This window comes from Pristiophorus japonicus, chromosome 13 (genome assembly GCF_044704955.1).
Source record: "Pristiophorus japonicus isolate sPriJap1 chromosome 13, sPriJap1.hap1, whole genome shotgun sequence".
In the NCBI taxonomy this organism is placed as follows: Eukaryota; Metazoa; Chordata; class Chondrichthyes; family Pristiophoridae; genus Pristiophorus; species Pristiophorus japonicus.
The window spans coordinates 59313414-59330075 of record NC_091989.1 but is presented as its reverse complement, the minus strand read 5'-3'; the positions used below and the strand labels follow the sequence as shown (position 1 = coordinate 59330075).

Below are 16662 nucleotides of genomic sequence, written 5' to 3'. Positions count from 1 at the left end.
AGTACTTGTAGGGTTTTTTACATTTGGTAAGATAGAGGGATATATAGATAGGAATAGTTGAATGTAAAGCAGCAGTATTGAGAGGATCAGTTGATATGAAACTGAAACCATTGCTGTCTGAACCTAGAGGTGAAATTACAATTTTGAATTTATTGTATAACTGTCTTTTTTTTGAAAATGAATCTGAAGATTTGTTCAACTATTTCCATATATTCTGTTGATGAAGATTGCCATAATGCAATTCATCAGTTTGTGCCTTCCTCTCGTTGATGTGTAATCCACACCAGAAGTTTAATAATTTTGATAAATAGTGAGACGATTATTGGGAAATTATAGTCACTATCTATCTATAAAATACTTAATTAAAAATAATGATACTCCAGACTATTGAAAATATTTTAATTAAGGCTGCCAAAAATTGGAACCCACTGATTCAAAACCTTTTTTGAGTTAATAAATTAATCAGCATTTGGGAAAGAAACTCAGATCTATTGTTTTAATATGTGCTTTCTCTGTTTATAGTTGCTGTTGTGTGTGGGAAATTTCCTTGGAACTACAGCAGAGGCAGAATCAGAATGGGCAGAATACAAATCTGGAGCCAAGAAAGGTAAATTATTATGAACTGTTTATTTATATATTTCTGTAATAATCTTAAATAGTGGATAATCAAGGGGCTAGAAGGAGGGAGAGAGGGAGGAAGTAACTTAATACAATCACTTATCACTAAAGAAGTAATACTTGGTAAAATAATGGGACTCAAGGCGGACAAGTCCCCTGGACCTTATGGCTTGCATCCTAGGGTCCTAAAAGAAGTGGATGCATAGATAGTGGATGCATTGGTTTTAATTTACCAAAATTCCCTGGATTCTGGGGAGGTCCCAGCAGATTGGAAAACTGCAAATGTAAAGCCCCTATTTAGAAAAGGAGGCAGACAGAAAGCAGGAAACTAACATCTGTCGTTGGGAAAATGCTGGAGTCCATTATTAAGGAAGCAGTAGCAGGACATTTGGAAAAGCATCATTCAATCAAGCAGAGTCAGCGTGGTTTTATGAAAGGGAAATCGTGTTTGACAAATTTTCTGGAGTTCTTTGAGAATGTCACGAGCAGGGTGGATAAGGGGGAACCAGTGGATGTGGTGTATTTGGATTTCCAGAAGGTATTCAGTAAGGTGCCACATAAAAGGTTACTGCACAAGATAAAAGTTCACAGGGTTGGAGCTAATATATTAGCATGGATAGCGGATTGGCTAACTAACAGAAAACAGAGAGTCAGGATAAACGGATCATATTCTGTTTGGCAAACAGTAGGGTGCCACAGGGATCAGTGCTGGGGCCTCAACTATTTACAATCTACATTAATGACTTGGATGAAGGGGCCGAGTGTAATGTAGCCAAATTTGCTGCTGATACAATAATGGGTAGGAAAGCAAATTGTGAGGAGGACACACAAAATCTGCAAAGGTATATAGACAGAATAAGTGAGTGGGCAAAAATTTGGCAGATGGAGTACAATGTGGGAAAATGTGAGGTTATCCACTTTGGCAGAAAAAATGGAAAAACAAATTATAATTTAAATGGAGAACAATTGCAAAGTGCTGCAGTACAGTGGGACCTGGGGGTCCTTGAGCACGAAACACAAAAAGTTAGTATGCAGGTACAGCAAGTAATCAGGAAGGCAAATGGAATGTTGGCCTTTATTGCAAGGAGGATAGAGTATAAAAGCAGAGAGGTCTTGCTACAACTGTACAGGGTATTGGTGAGGCCACACCTAGAGTACTGCATGCAGTTTTGGTCTCCGTATTTAAGGAAGGATATACTTGCATTGGAGGCAGTTGAAAGAAGGTTCACTAGATTGATTCCGGAGATGAGGGGTTTGTCGAAATCTCGACCTCCGAAAAGAATGACTCTGACACTTACAGCTCCGGCAGAAGTTTCTTTAATTTACTTGCTAGCAAGGGGCAGGTCACACTCAGTCAAGGGCTAAGTGAACACCTCCGAAATGGTACAGTTTCACAAGATATTTATACAGTAAAACCCAAGTTATGGCCTCTCCCTGTGTATTGCTCTGTCTCACAGTCAGTGAATACAGATAAAGAGTTAATTACTATATCTTGGTCCTGACATGGTTTACAGATATTTCCTTTTGTTAGGGTTATCAGTTTGCCAGCCGGCCATTACTCCATGAGAATGAGGTAATGGGCTATCACCTGTCTTGTATTGTGTCAGGATTGTTCAATTTCCTGGTCAGTTTATCGTTTGCATCAAAAGGATGAGGTCTCTACAAGAGATAGTGGCTGGTGGTTTGAGTACATAGAAAAGGGTGGGGTGACATGGAACTCTTGTCGTGTAGACAATAGGAGAGCACCATGGGGGGGGAGGGGGGGTGCTTGTCTCAGCATGACTTGTCTCCTAGCTGTCTGCTGGCCATCAGCCATCTCCAACCAGGTTGAGCTGTTTATGCAAGCTGACTGATTTTATGCAGAAAGTTCTGGAAGGACCAGGACTCCCTCTTGTAATATATTGCAAGGGGCACACAAATACCATATGGTATCAGCTTAGATGCAAATACATTTCCACAGGTTGACTTATGAAGATAGGTTGAGTAGGTTGGGCTTATACAGATTGGAGTTCAGAAGAATGAGAGGTGATCTTGTCGAAACAATAAAAATAATGAGGGGGCTCGACAAGGTGGATGCAGAGAGAATATTTCCACTCGTAGGGGAAACTAAAACTAGGGGGCATAGACTCAGAATAAGGGGCCATCTATTTAAAACTGAGAAGTGGAGAAATTTCTTCTGAGGGTTAAAATCTGTGGAATTCTCTGCCCCAAAGAGCTGTGGAGGCTGGGTCACTGAATATATTTAAGGCGGAGATGGACAGATTTTTGAATGATAAGGGAATAAAGGGTTATGGGGAGCGGGCAAGGAAGTGGAACTGAGTCCATGATCAGATCAGCCATGATCTTAGTAAGTGGAGGAGCAGGCACGAGGGGTCGAATGGCCTACTGTTTTTCCATTTTTTCTGCCAAAGTGAATAACCTCACATTCTCTATGTTTCCCACATTGTACTCCATCTGCCAAATTTTCATTGAGATGTTGCAAATAGAGTTCCCACCACTTGTGCTTCTGGGCAAGTAACCATCTAATAACGATAACTTCTATGGTGATGAAAAAGTTTAATTACAAATGCGGCGCTTACAGTGTGCTGGCTACTTCTGGCAGACTCCGCTGTTCAATAAGCTCTTTGTGCCTCGTTAAGGTGCATTTACTTAATCTCAACATGCTAATTTAAAAGATCCACTGATTGCGGGCAAACCCTGGTCTTCCAGCAACTGTTCAATAAGTTCTTTGCATCTCATTACCAATCAGATAGATACCATGGCTACTTACATTTGAGTTTGTGATTTCAAAATTCTCATCCTTGTTTACAAATCACTCCATGCCTTGCCCCTTCCTATCTCTGTAATCTTTTTCAGCCTTACAACCCCACAATACGTCTGCGCTCCTCAACTTCTGCTGTCTTGAACATCCATCATTATAACTGCTCAACCATCGGTGGCCATGCCTTCAGCTGTTTGGGCTGTAAGCTCTGGAACTCCCTCCCTAAACTTCTCTGCCTCTCTTTCCTTCTTTAAGACGCTCCTTAAAACCTACCTCTTTAACCAAGCTTTTGGTCATCTGCCTTAATTTCTTCTTTTGTGGCTTGATGTCAAATTTATCTGTTTTGTCTTGTAACACTGCTGTGAAGCACCTTGGGACATTTTACTACGTTAAAGGCGCTACAATAAAAGTTGTTATTATTATCAGCCCAAAATATTAAGCAACCTATTAGGGTTTTATTGTCTACCTCACATTTCGGGGAAATTGTGTTAACACCTGTGCGCCCACGGTGGGGACTGCATTGCGCAACTTTGGAAGCATTTGAAAACAAAAAAGGTATGTTTCTATACTTGTAGATTCTTTTCATCCTGGTGATGATGTGAATAATGGGGAGAATGGTTGGATTTGCTAAACAGAAATATCAAAATGATCAAATCTAGAGTGCATTACTGTAAATGTCAGACATGCTATTGAAATAAAAGAAAATTGAATATATTGTAAAGCGGCTGCTGTCTTTTGGCAGTGCCAAATCTTAAGACATTGTCTATTTGCAACAAAAGCAGTAACAGTTGTGATTGATTCCTCGATAACAATGTATTCTTCCCCCAGATAATATAATCCAATGTTTATTTCATATAAAGTATATTAAAGATTGAGCATATTACATGAATTTTATTGCGTATTTAAAATTCCTGCTCCTTACTATACTTTCAGCTCACGGCTGAAACAAAAATCGATTGCAGTAGCAACAAGAAAATAAATTGGAAAGAATAGGTCTGTTGAGATGGTATAGGTTGTGATAGTTTGCAGGTCTGCATAACTCATCACTATTTTTGGCATAAGTGATGCCACTGTGTATTTTCAGTAAACCGCCACACTCCCAATGAGCAGGCTATTTTCCAGCTTCGAACCACTGACCACACTCGACCAGTTCCGTTGGGTGGGCCACATGTCCACATGCCTGTCACGAGACTCCCAAAGCAAGCGCTCTACTCGGAACTCCGACATGGCAAGTGAGCCCCAGGTGGGCAGAGGAAACGTTTCAAGGACACCCTCAAAGCCTCCTTGATAAAGTGCAACATCCCCACCGACACCTGGCTCAAGACCACCCTAAGTGGAGGAAGAGCATCTGGGAGGGGGTTGAGCACCTCGAGTCTCGTCGCTGAGAGCATGCAGAAAACAAGCGCAGACAGCGGAAAGAGCGTGCGGCAAACCAGACTCCCCACTCACCCTTTCCTTCAACCACTGTGGCAGAGACTGTAATTCCTGTTTTGGACTGTACCGTCACCTGAGAGCTCACTTTTAGAGTGGCAGCAAGTCTTTTTCGAGGGACTGCCTATGAATGAATGATGATTGACTCTATTCCATGCACCCTGTTTCCTTTTTGTTTTCATCGTAGAATAGTACAGCACACACAATTTATTTTGATAAATTTTTAACATTTTACTAAGTGAGTGTTGATCAATATCATTAGATGCCTGGTCTGTTATGAGCAACATGCGGGAACAATAAAATATAATAACTCAGTAGATTTCAGTTTCTTTTTGTGTAAGATTCACCAAAAACGCATTACTTGGGTCATACTTTTTGTTAAGTGTGTCTATTTTATTTCAGCTCCCATGCAAACTTACATATTGGGAGCCAACAATCAGGAGACCACAAAATATTACTCGGATGTTGATGGATGTGAATTGGCAGAAAACATTACTTATTTAGGTATGTATCATATTTTGTAGGTTGAGATATCCACATTATGGATGTGTGCACGCTTTACATCATGTAGCATTTGATGATTCAGTTAGCTGCTGTCTAGTTTTCAAAAGCTGTACTGTACTGATCCTACACCAGTATACTTTTTCTTTCATTTTGATGTACTGTATCCCATAGGTCGTAAAGGTGTTTTTACAGGAGCATCAGGTTTACAGATTGCTTACCTGAGTGGTACAGAGGCCCAGAATGAACCTGCGCCTGCTTATAGCTTTACCTCAAAAGACACGACAGCACTGAAGAGCTCATTAATGGCCAGCTCCAAATTCAAGGGTGTGGACATTCTGCTGACATCAGAATGGCCAAAAGGGGTGTGGCAATATGGGAACAATCTGGTCAGTTTATTTACACATTTAAAATAAAATGCCAGATTTGCAGCATGTTTATTATTCTATGTATTGTACTGTACTTAATAACTTCAGTTTATGCACTGGAAACTGACTCGCAATTGTAGGATTGCAAACTAGATATATTGTGCATACACTATATAAACAGAAAAAAATGTTTTGACTACAGCATTACAGAGTTTTATATTTGGGGATTTTGTAATTGTTTGAAAAGTCTGAATTAAAAACAATACATGCTAGTTGCTTATTGGGAGGCTTTTAATTTTGTTTAAATATCTTCTTTTGAGTATAATTTTTTTCCAAAATGTTTGATTTGGGGTTACAAAGTACAGTAAATAGTGATTAAATTGAAGTAATTTAAATGTATTAATTTTTTTAACAAGCCCGCTCCCTTCCCAGCGAAGCGAACAACCCAAAAAAAACTTAGTCTGCGCATGCGCAACTATGTTGACAGCAGTCAGTCGAGGAGGCGGGAGCTCGGAGCAGCGCGAGTCCGGGGTCGGCGAGAGGCCTATAAAGGCCAGCGGGAGTCGAGCAGTTCGAGCAGTCAGTCGAGGAGGCGGGAGCTCGGAGCAGCGCGAGTCCGGGGTCGGCGAGAGGCCTATAAAGGCCAGCGGGAGTCGAGCAGTTCGAGCAGTCAGTCGAGGAGGCGGGAGCTCGGAGCAGCGCGAGTCCGGGGTCGGCGAGAGGCCTATAAAGGCCAGCGGGAGTCGAGCAGTCAGTCGAGGAGGCGGGAGCTCGGAGCAGCGCGAGTCCGGGGTCGGCCAGAGGCCTATAAAGGCCAGCGGGAGTCGAGCAGTTCGAGCAGTCAGTCGAGGAGGCGGGAGCTCGGAGCAGCGCGAGTCCGGGGTCGGCGAGAGGCCTATAAACGCCAGCGGGAGTCGAGCAGTTCGAGCAGTCAGTCGAGGAGGCGGGAGCTCGGAGCAGCGCGAGTCCGGGGTCGGCGAGAGGCCTATAAAGGCCAGCGGGAGTCGAGCAGTTCGAGCAGTCAGTCGAGGAGGCGGGAGCTCGGAGCAGCGCGAGTCCGGAGTCGGCGAGAGGCGTACCGGTGCAGCTACAGGGAGAAGGCAAAGAAAGAAACCAAGGTGACGTCACAGCCTAGGGGGTAAGTGATTGGCTGGTGATTGGTGAGTAGTTTTTCTTTTTCTTCTTATATCAGTCAGTAACTTTTAACATTGTTGTTGTCAATTTAAGTGTATCTAAGGTTAAGACATGGCAGGAGAGCTCGGTCGGGTGTTATGCTCCTCCTGTACCATGTGGGAACTCGGGGACACTTCCGGTGTCCCTGACGACTACGTGTGCGGGAAGTGTATCCGCATCCAGCTCCTGACGGACCGCGTTGCGGATTTGGAGCTGAGGGTGAATTCGCTCTGGAGCATCCACGATGCTGAGAATGACGTGAGTAGCACGTGTAGCGAGTTGGTCTTACCGCAGGGAAAGGGTTCACAGCCAGCTAGGGAATGGAAGACCAGCAGGAAGAGTAGTGCAAGGAAGGTAGTGCAGGGGTCCCCTGCGGTCATCCCCCTGCAAAACACATGCACTGCTTTGAGTACTGTTGAGGGGGATGACTCATCAGGGGAGGGCAGCAGCAGCCAAGTTCATGGCACCGTGGGTGGCTCTGCTGCACAGGAGGGCAAGAAAAAGAGTGGGACAGCAATAGTGATAGGGGATTCAATGGTGAGGGGAATAGATAGGCGTTTCTGCGGCCGCGACCGAGACTCCAGGATGGTATGTTGCCTCCCTGGTGCAAGGGTCAAGGATGTCTCTGAGCGGGTGCAGGACATTCTGAAATGGGAGGGAGAACAGCCAGTTGTCGTGGTGCACATTGGTACCAACGACATAGGTTTAAAAAAAAGGGATGAGGTCCTACGAAACGAATTTAAGGAGCTAGGAGCTAAATTAAAAAGTAGGACCTCAAAAGTAGTAATCTCGGGATTGCTACCAGTGCCACGTGATAGTCAGAGTAGGAATCGCAGGATAGCGCAGATGAATACGTGGCTTGAGCAGTGGTGCAGCAGGGAGGGATTCAAATTCCTGGGGCAATGGGACCGGTTCTGGGGGAGGTGGGACCAGTACAAAGCGGACGGTCTGCACCTGGGCAGGACCGGAACCAATGTCCTAGGGGGAGTGTTTGCTAGTGCTGTTGGGGAGGATTTAAACGAATATGGCAGGGGGATGGGAACCAATGCAGGGAGATAGAGGGAAACAAAAAGGAGGCAAAAGCAAAAGACGGAAAGGAGATGAGGAAAAGTGGAGGGCGGAGAAACCCAAGGCAAAGAACAAAAAGGGCCATTGTACAGCAAAATTCTAAAAGGACAAAGGGTGTTAAAAAAACAAGCCTGAAGGCTTTGTGTCTTAATGCAAGGAGTATCCGCAATAAGGTGGATGAATTAATTGTGCAAATAGATGTTAATAAATATGATGTGATTGGGATTACGGAGACGTGGCTCCAAGATGATCAGGGCTGGGAACTCAACATTCAGGGGTATTCAACATTCAGGAAGGATAGAATAAAAGGAAAAGGAGGTGGGGTAGCATTGTTGGTTAAAGAGGAGATTAATGCAATAGTTAGGAAAGACATTAGCTTGGATGATGTGGAATCTATATGGGTCGAGCTGCAGAACACCAAAGGCAAAAAACGTTAGTAGGAGTTGTGTACAGACCTCCAAACAGTAATAGGGATGTTGGGGAGGGCATCAAACAGGAAATTAGGGGTGCATGCAATAAAGGTGTAGCAGTTATAATGGGTGACTTTAATATGCACATAGATTGGGCTAGCCAAACTGGAAGCAATACGGTGGAGGAGGATTTCCTGGAGTGCATAAGGGATGGTTTTCTAGACCGATATGTTGAGGAACCAACTAGGGGGGAGGCCATCTTAGACTGGATGTTGTGTAATGAGAGAGGATTAATTAGCAATCTCGCTGTGCGAGGCCCCTTGGGGAAGAGTGACCATAATATGGTGGAATTCTGCATTAGGATGGAGAATGAAACAGTAAATTCAGAGACCATGGTCCAGAACTTAAAGAAGGGTAACTTTGAAGGTATGAGGCGTGAATTGGCTAGGATAGATTGGCGAATGATACTTACGGGGTTGACTGTGGATGGGCAATGGCAGACATTTAGAGACCGCATGGATGAATTACAACAATTGTACATTCCTGTCTGGCGTAAAAATAAAAAAGGGAAGGTGGCTCAACCGTGGCTATCAAGGGAAATCAGGGATAGTATTAAAGCCAAGGAAGTGGCATACAAATTGGCCAGAAATAGCAGCGAACCTGGGGACTGGGAGAAATTTAGAACTCAGCAGAGGAGGACAAAGGGTTTGATTAGGGCAGGGAAAATGGAGTACGAGAAGAAGCTTGCAGGGAACATTAAGGTGGATTGCAAAAGTTTCTATAGGTATGTAAAGAGAAAAAGGTTAGTAAAGACAAACGTAGGTCCCCTGCAGTCAGAATCAGGGGAAGTCATAACGGGGAACAAAGAAATGGCGGACCAATTGAACAAGTACTTTGGTTCGGTATTCACTAAGGAGGATACAAACAACCTTCCGGATATAAAAGGGGTCAGAGGGTCTAATAAGAAGGAGGAACTGAGGGAAATCCTTATTAGTCGGGAAATTGTGTTGGGGAAATTGATGGGATTGAAGGCCGATAAATCCCCAGGGCCTGATGGACTGCATCCCAGAGTACTTAAGGAGGTGGCCTTGGAAATAGCGGATGCATTGACAGTCATTTACCAACATTCCATTGACTCTGGATCAGTTCCTATGGAGTGGAGGGTAGCCAATGTAACCCCACTTTTTAAAAAAGGAGGGAGAGAGAAAACAGGGAATTATAGACCGGTCAGCCTGACCTCAGTAGTGGGTAAAATGATGGAATCAATTATTAAGGATGTCATAGCAGTGCATCTGGAAAATGGTGACATGATAGGTCCAAGTCAGCATGGATTTGTGAAAGGGAAATCATGCTTGACAAATCTTCTGGAATTTTTTGAGGATGTTTCCAGTAAAGTGGACAAAGGAGAACCAGTTGATGTGGTATATTTGGACTTTCAGAAGGCTTTCGACAAGGTCCCACACAAGAGATTAACGTGCAAAGTTAAAGCACATGGGATTGGGGGTAGTGTGCTGACGTGGATTGAGAACTGGTTGTCAGACAGGAAGCAAAGAGTAGGAGTAAATGGGTACTTTTCAGAATGGCAGGCAGTGACTAGTGGGGTACCGCCAAGGTTCTGTGCTGGGGCCCCAGCTGTTTACATTGTACATTAATGATTTAGACGAGGGGATTAAATGCAGTATCTCCAAATTTGCGGATGACATTAAGTTGGGTGGCAGTGTGAGCTGCGAGGAGGATGCTATTAGGCTGCAGAGTGACTTGGATAGGTTAGGTGAGTGGGCAAATGCATGGCAGATGAAGTATAATGTGGATAAATGTGAGGTTATCCACTTTGGTGGTAAAAACAGAGAGACAGACTATTATCTGAATGGTGACAGATTAGGAAAAGGGGAGGTGCAACGAGACCTGGGTGTCATGGTACATCAGTCATTGAAGGTTAGCATGCAGGTACAGCAGGCGGTTAAGAAAGCAAATGGCATGTTGGCCTTCATAGCGAGGGGATTTGAGTACAGGGGCAGGGAGGTGTTGCTACAGTTGTACAGGGCCTTGGTGAGGCCACACCTGGAGTATTGTGTACAGTTTTGGTCTCCTAACTTGAGGAAGGACATTCTTGCTATTGAGGGAGTGCAGCGAAGATTCACCAGACTGATTCCCGGGATGGCGGGACTGACCTATCAAGAAAGACTGGATCAACTGGGCTTGTATTTACTGGAGTTCAGAAGAATGAGAGGGGACCTCCTAGAAACGTTTAAAATTCTGACGGGTTTAGACAGGTTAGATGCAGGAAGAATGTTCCCAATGTTGGGGAAGTCCAGAACCAGGGGTCACAGTCTGAGGATAAGGGGTAAGCCATTTAGGACCGAGATGAGGAGAAACTTCTTCACCCAGAGAGTGGTGAACCTGTGGAATTCTCTACCACAGAAAGTAGTTGAGGCCAATTCACTAAAAATATATATTCAAAAGGGAGTTAGATGAAGTCCTTACTATTCGGGGGATCAAGGGGTTATGGCGAGAAAGCAGGAAGGGGGTACTGAAGTTTCATGTTCAGCCATGAACTCATTGAATGGCGGTGCAGGCTAGAAGGGCTGAATGGCCTGCTCCTGCACCTATTTTCTATGTTTCTATGTATAAATGATGCAAATTGTTAATTTAATGTATAGCCTTGTGAAAAAGAATACAGAAACTAACCATTTTAATATCTTTGACAGGAAGATGTTGATACAAAATTATGTGGATCTATTGCCGTAGCTCATCTTGCATCTATCCTAAAACCACGATACCATTTTGCTGCATTGGAAGGAGCCAATTATGAAAGATTACCTTACAGGTATTGGTATTGTCATTTAATCTCAATGAATCTGTAATATGTGTACAGCTAGAACGGCGGGCCTGGAACAACGTGGCCCCCCGACCTGCGAGAGAACAGCTCCGCAGGTCGGGCTTTAAAAGAGCTGGAGCGGCGTACCACTTCAACCTCCAACGCGAGCTGCTCCAATTGTATGTTGTTTTTGAGATGGGCGACTGGGTGACATCATCAAAACCCTGGTCGCTGTTTTGGAGTGTGAGCAGGAACATCGGCAGAGCCCAGGTACAGAGGAGTGGGAAGGTTGGGGCAAATGAGCGCAGAGTGTTTGTGGCGAGATGCAGTGAATGTTTATGGCAGAGGAGCGGAGCGAGATCGTGGCGGAGGTGCGACAGATGAGGGTACGGGGCCCAGAAGAGCCGAGGGCCCAGGGACGGCACGGGCCAGCCCACACTACGATGTGTGTGCGCGCACAAGGTCTGTGCAGTAGAGTAGGTCTCCTGTCATCTTGGTTAATCCTTGCCACTGGATAAAGGCCTACCTCTGTCAAGCCTGTGTGTGCAACGGTCACCACACATTAAAAAAAAATCCACGCACAGGCATCTTCCACCCCCTCAATTGGAGTTCAGGACTGGAACATCAAGTCCTTTTGTCGAAACACCTGTGAACTCGTGGAAGCAAGTCATCCTGGTTCGAGGGACTGCCTGTGATGATGATGGAAGTATTAGTACTTTACCTGTAAACTGATTTATAGGTTATTCTATACTTATCACATGTGAAACTGAAGATTGATTTTTTTTTTGGGGTGGGGGGGGAACTTGAGTGATTATAAATATTCTCAGATCTATTATACAGTAGCTTATATCTGAAATAATTTTCTTTGAGGCACTGCGTGGGGAGGAAGATTGTAGGAGAGTGAGATTATTCTCTTGCATTTTGTTCCATTGAACCGGCATAAAATTGTTCCACAGTTCTTAAATTAAATTTTCACAAACTGAAGGATAGCTAGCTATAAGGTTCTTCTTGCAGTATGTCCAGACTTAAGTGTAAACAGTAACAAGTGTGGTTGTAATGACTATATTTGTTTCTTGTCAACTAAGATTGGGAATGTCAATGAACTGCCATTAGAGACTGATGGGGGATTATCGGATCTTTGAGGAGAAAGGGAGTGAACAGTATTTTGGAAACTGGGGGGTGGGGGGGGGAGGTCATTATTGGTACTGATTTAATTCTTATGGTCATGATTTATGGGACTATAGCGCCTGTACACTGACTATCAGTGACCATAGATAGTGGTGTAAATGCAATGGTGTATTTGTGTTCAGCAAAAATAATAGACAATCAAATTAACTTAGATAATGGGGTAGAGTTTCTGCTAGGCCTGCAATTGGCCAAACCAGCATAAAAGATCGAGAAATTTCAAGTGGAAGTTACGTCCAACACAAATTGAGTTTCCGCGATCTTTTATACTGGTTTAAAAAAAACATCAGGCTGGAAGCCGGCTTCGCCCACACAACTGCAATAGGAAAAAATAAACAATTAACCGTCTAACATGCTGCTCGATTGTACTGGTTCACAGAACATTTTACGTTTGGTGATATGTAAATGAGTTTGAGTGGAAACTTGAACCATAACTTCACTTCAGAAAACTAGCGCGATTTCGAGTGCAGTTTGTGTCCGGAATGCTGATTGTGCCCAAAGCGGAAACTCCAGCCCAGGATATTCAACAGTTGGCCTGACGTGTAAAGAGTATGTACTAATATTCAGCTATATAAAAGATGATTTCCATTATGACACAGTTCTATATGCAGTATAAGGCTACTGGTCCCTCAGCTAAATGAGCATTTTTCAAGTGTGAGTCTAGATGAGCAGTACTGTCAAGGGATTTGACTAGGATTAACACAACTGAGCCCAATCCTGTGCTCCCCAAACATCTACCTAATTTGAGTTTTTTTTCCCAGCATGTGTCTCTGGATGGTGATAAGGAACAGGCTATTTTTCCCTTCCATGCTCCAATATGGAACCAATCTTAATGCTCCACAGTGCCTTAGCTAATATCAGCATAGATTGAGCATGAAACTGTCCTGGTCTATATGACTCAGTACTGGACCATGCTGTGCATTTACCTATGATGCCCCAAACGCAACCGTTGTGATTAAATTGAAATCTGCCATACAATAAAAGGTTATTTTATCTCCCTTTTTGTTTTTATGTAGAAATCATGTGATACTGCAGGAAAATGCACAGCATGTCAGCAGGTTCATAGCACTGGCGAATATTGGCAATTCTAGCAAGAAAAAGGCAAGTAAGCAGGATCCTGAATTATTAGCATGTCAATACTTTGAGAGAACATATTCTAAATTTAAATATGTTAATGTAGACTTTCCTATTGAATTCATATCCTACTATGTTTTTCTAAATTTATTGGAATTACAATTGTGTAATTTGATACTAATGCAAGCATTTGACACTTAACCTTCTCAAGGGCAATTCGGGATAGGCAATAAATGCTGGCCTTGCCAGCGGCACCCGCATCCCAGGAACTAATATAAAAAAAAAATATGTTTGTCTGAAATTCCTCTATCTGCTATTTTAGCAGAAGCATAGCTCATTTATTTTGAATAGGTTACTGCCTCCATTAAATTAGTGGAGAGGAACTTCAGACATGCTCATTAAGCATTTGTAAACTAGTATGTCAGCATAATATCAGGGCTATTTCATCTGCTATAATTAGTGTGTCATTTAGGAGATGTAAAGTAAAATTACTTTTTATGATTGCTTTACTTTTTTAAACAACAGCTTTAAAAAAAATTGAATTTGCTATAAAAATATCCAAACTTTCAGAAATTGATACTTTGCAGATGTCAGGCTTGGCTCAATGGTAGCACTCTTGCCTCTGAGTCATAAAGTTATGGGTTCAAGCCCATCCAGAAACATAAACAAAATCTAGGTTGAGAGTGTGCTGCACGGTCAGAGGTGCTGTCTTTTGGATGATGTGTTAAACCAATGCCCCTTCTGTCCCCTCAGGAGGGCATAAATGATCCAATGGCATCTTCTCGTATCCTAACTAATATTATCCCTCAACCAACACCACTAAAACAGATTAACTAGCCATTGCTGTTTGTGAGTACTTACTAAACAAAAATTGACTGGCGTATTTGCCTACATTATAGCAATGACTACACTTCAAATGTGTTATTGGCTTTGAAGTGCTTTTGGACATCCTGAGGGTATGAAAGGTGCTATTTAACTGCAAGTTATTCTATCTTCTCATTATAGACAATTTTCTTTATTTGAACACATTTTTAATTTAAATATTTAGGATGCTTGTGAGCTGTTATGTCCACAAGCATTTGTTTTACAATTCTTTAATGTTTGACTTAAATTTTGAAGTGTACCAAAAATAATTACATTTAAGTACAGAAATTCCTCGTTCCAGAAATCTTAAATAAAAATAGTAAATTCAATGTAGTAATTTCTTCTGACTAGGTGAACGAAGCGTTAAATTTTGTACAAGAACACATTAATAAAATCAATTTTGTATAATATAACAAAATTGTACCTTAAGCTAGTAAATATTCTAACCATTTCTCAAACAAAAAAACTGAATTTGTTCTTTATTTCTTCTTCACCAACCCTTCCATCATATTTGTAAGCTATTTCGCCTGCATTTTCACAGCCTATTTTGATTTTAAGGCGGTGGATAGGAGCATGTTCTAAGCGTCACCTGTTTTAATCACCTGCTAGATTGATTGTCCCTCTACATCTAGATTGTGATCTCTTCCATGGAATTATGTGTTTGATCTCTCTGACCAATCTCTGGCACAGTTCATTCGTACACCAATATACCTCCACTGGATGCATTGTTTGAGTTTTATTTTGTGAATTTTCTTGTTTTAAGGTTTATTTATAACTGTTTCCTTAAAAGTAATTGCTAGTGTGAAGCTATTGTATTGACATTTTAAAATGTTGCGAGGAACTGATCCTAGTTTGAATTACCTTTTTATAGTTAGCTTTTTTATCTGTTTGATCTTTGGGTTGGACATGCCAGAATCTATATTTACATTACTTTTCTGATTGATTTTGCTTTTGTAGTACTTGTATGCATTTAGCATTACACCAATAAGTTCTATGGATCCAACTGAACTAGTGAAACAGCCTCTGGATGTCACTGAAAGTCCATACAGGAAAATGACCAAGGAATTTCAGAAAACAAAACCAGGGGAAACTGCACCAGTAAGTATATAGGAAACCCTTGTAGTTTAAGTTGTAAATCAAAAGTTCCAATAACTGATCTTTTAAAAAAATTTATTGAAAGCTGCTGTATTTCCCCTCGAGCAGAGCCCAAATCCTGTACACAGTTGTCTAGGGCCCTGAAATCCACTTGGCAGTGTAATGTGGCATTGCATTTTTCCTCTTTCTATGGCAGGTAATTCTCCTCTTCCTTCTCCTAGCTCCCACCCCCAAGTCTATGCTTTTCGCACATATTTACTTATGGTCTCCAGACTGCAAACGCTTACTGACTTCTGTGAATTCTGAAATTAAATTATGTTTTCAACTTTAGCGCGGATTGAGTTCGTGTGCAGCCATGAAGTTTCATTATTTGTTTCTATTAGATCGTGGATATCCTTATCACTGGCTTTGTTTACTTTGTTACAATATGTGTGATTTCTGCCAACTGATGTATTTCTGTACAGCAAACTTATTCAAAGTCTGTTATAATCAAGAACATTTATTGAACCTTTTTATTGGATTTAATGAATTAGATAGGATGGAAGATGTTTGTACAATATGACCACCCTTCTAAGCATGGTTTGGAATCTAGCTGAACGTGTATGATGAGAGAAGGGTAACGGATAGTGATGCTCATTTCTCCAGTCATTGTGTAGAAATATTTGAGCAAGTAGTTAGTAAAGTTTAATCCATTTTTTGATACTTGAGCAGGTTTCTAAAAAGTACATTTGAAATAGAACCAAGTTAATATAGTATATTACAAAACATTTTCTTTAATTATTATATGTTAATCAATGCTGTTCAAAAGTTCTAACGTGAAGCTCTATCATGCACTATTAAGAAATTTGCTGTCAATGTGGAGCTAATTTATTAGTCAATGAGAATGCAGTGGATGTAGTATATTTATTTGGACTTTCAAAAAGTAATTAAAGTGCCACTGAGCGTCTTGTAATGATCAACACCCATCACAATGGGTAAAGTGATGGCACGAATAGAGAGTGAATGTAGGATAGAAAGACATCAGGAGTAAAATAATGTTTCTCAGATTGTGTAGCTAATGGTGTCCCGGGGTGTATGAGGATTAGAGCCTATAGTTGGGATGAGAGACTTGTCAAAACTAGGACTTGATTCCCTAGAGCATAGAAGATGCAAGAAGTATGCAGTTGTTTTAAGGATTAAGGGAGTAAATAATGACAGATTATTTTCTTAATTATTAAGGTATACATTTGGGATTAGTAGAATATGGAATATATTACTATTTGTTGAAGCTAAGTAAATCACTATATTTGAAGAAAA

General features: G+C 41.9%; 1 protein-coding gene across 4 annotated transcripts in view; it reads left to right on the top strand.

The window, feature by feature from the left end:
- Nucleotides 1-16662, top strand: part of cwf19l1 (CWF19 like cell cycle control factor 1) — a 44464-nt gene that overhangs the window by 9205 nt on the left and 18597 nt on the right. For all 4 annotated transcript variants that reach the window (XM_070897532.1, XM_070897531.1, XM_070897530.1 and 1 more), the window contains 6 exons: nucleotides 523-607; nucleotides 5213-5314; nucleotides 5486-5700; nucleotides 11039-11157; nucleotides 13350-13434; nucleotides 15229-15369. In XM_070897532.1, coding sequence (XP_070753633.1) covers nucleotides 523-607; nucleotides 5213-5314; nucleotides 5486-5700; nucleotides 11039-11157; nucleotides 13350-13434; nucleotides 15229-15369 — 747 coding nt within the window. The remainder of the gene's footprint in view (nucleotides 1-522; nucleotides 608-5212; nucleotides 5315-5485; nucleotides 5701-11038; nucleotides 11158-13349; nucleotides 13435-15228; nucleotides 15370-16662) is intronic.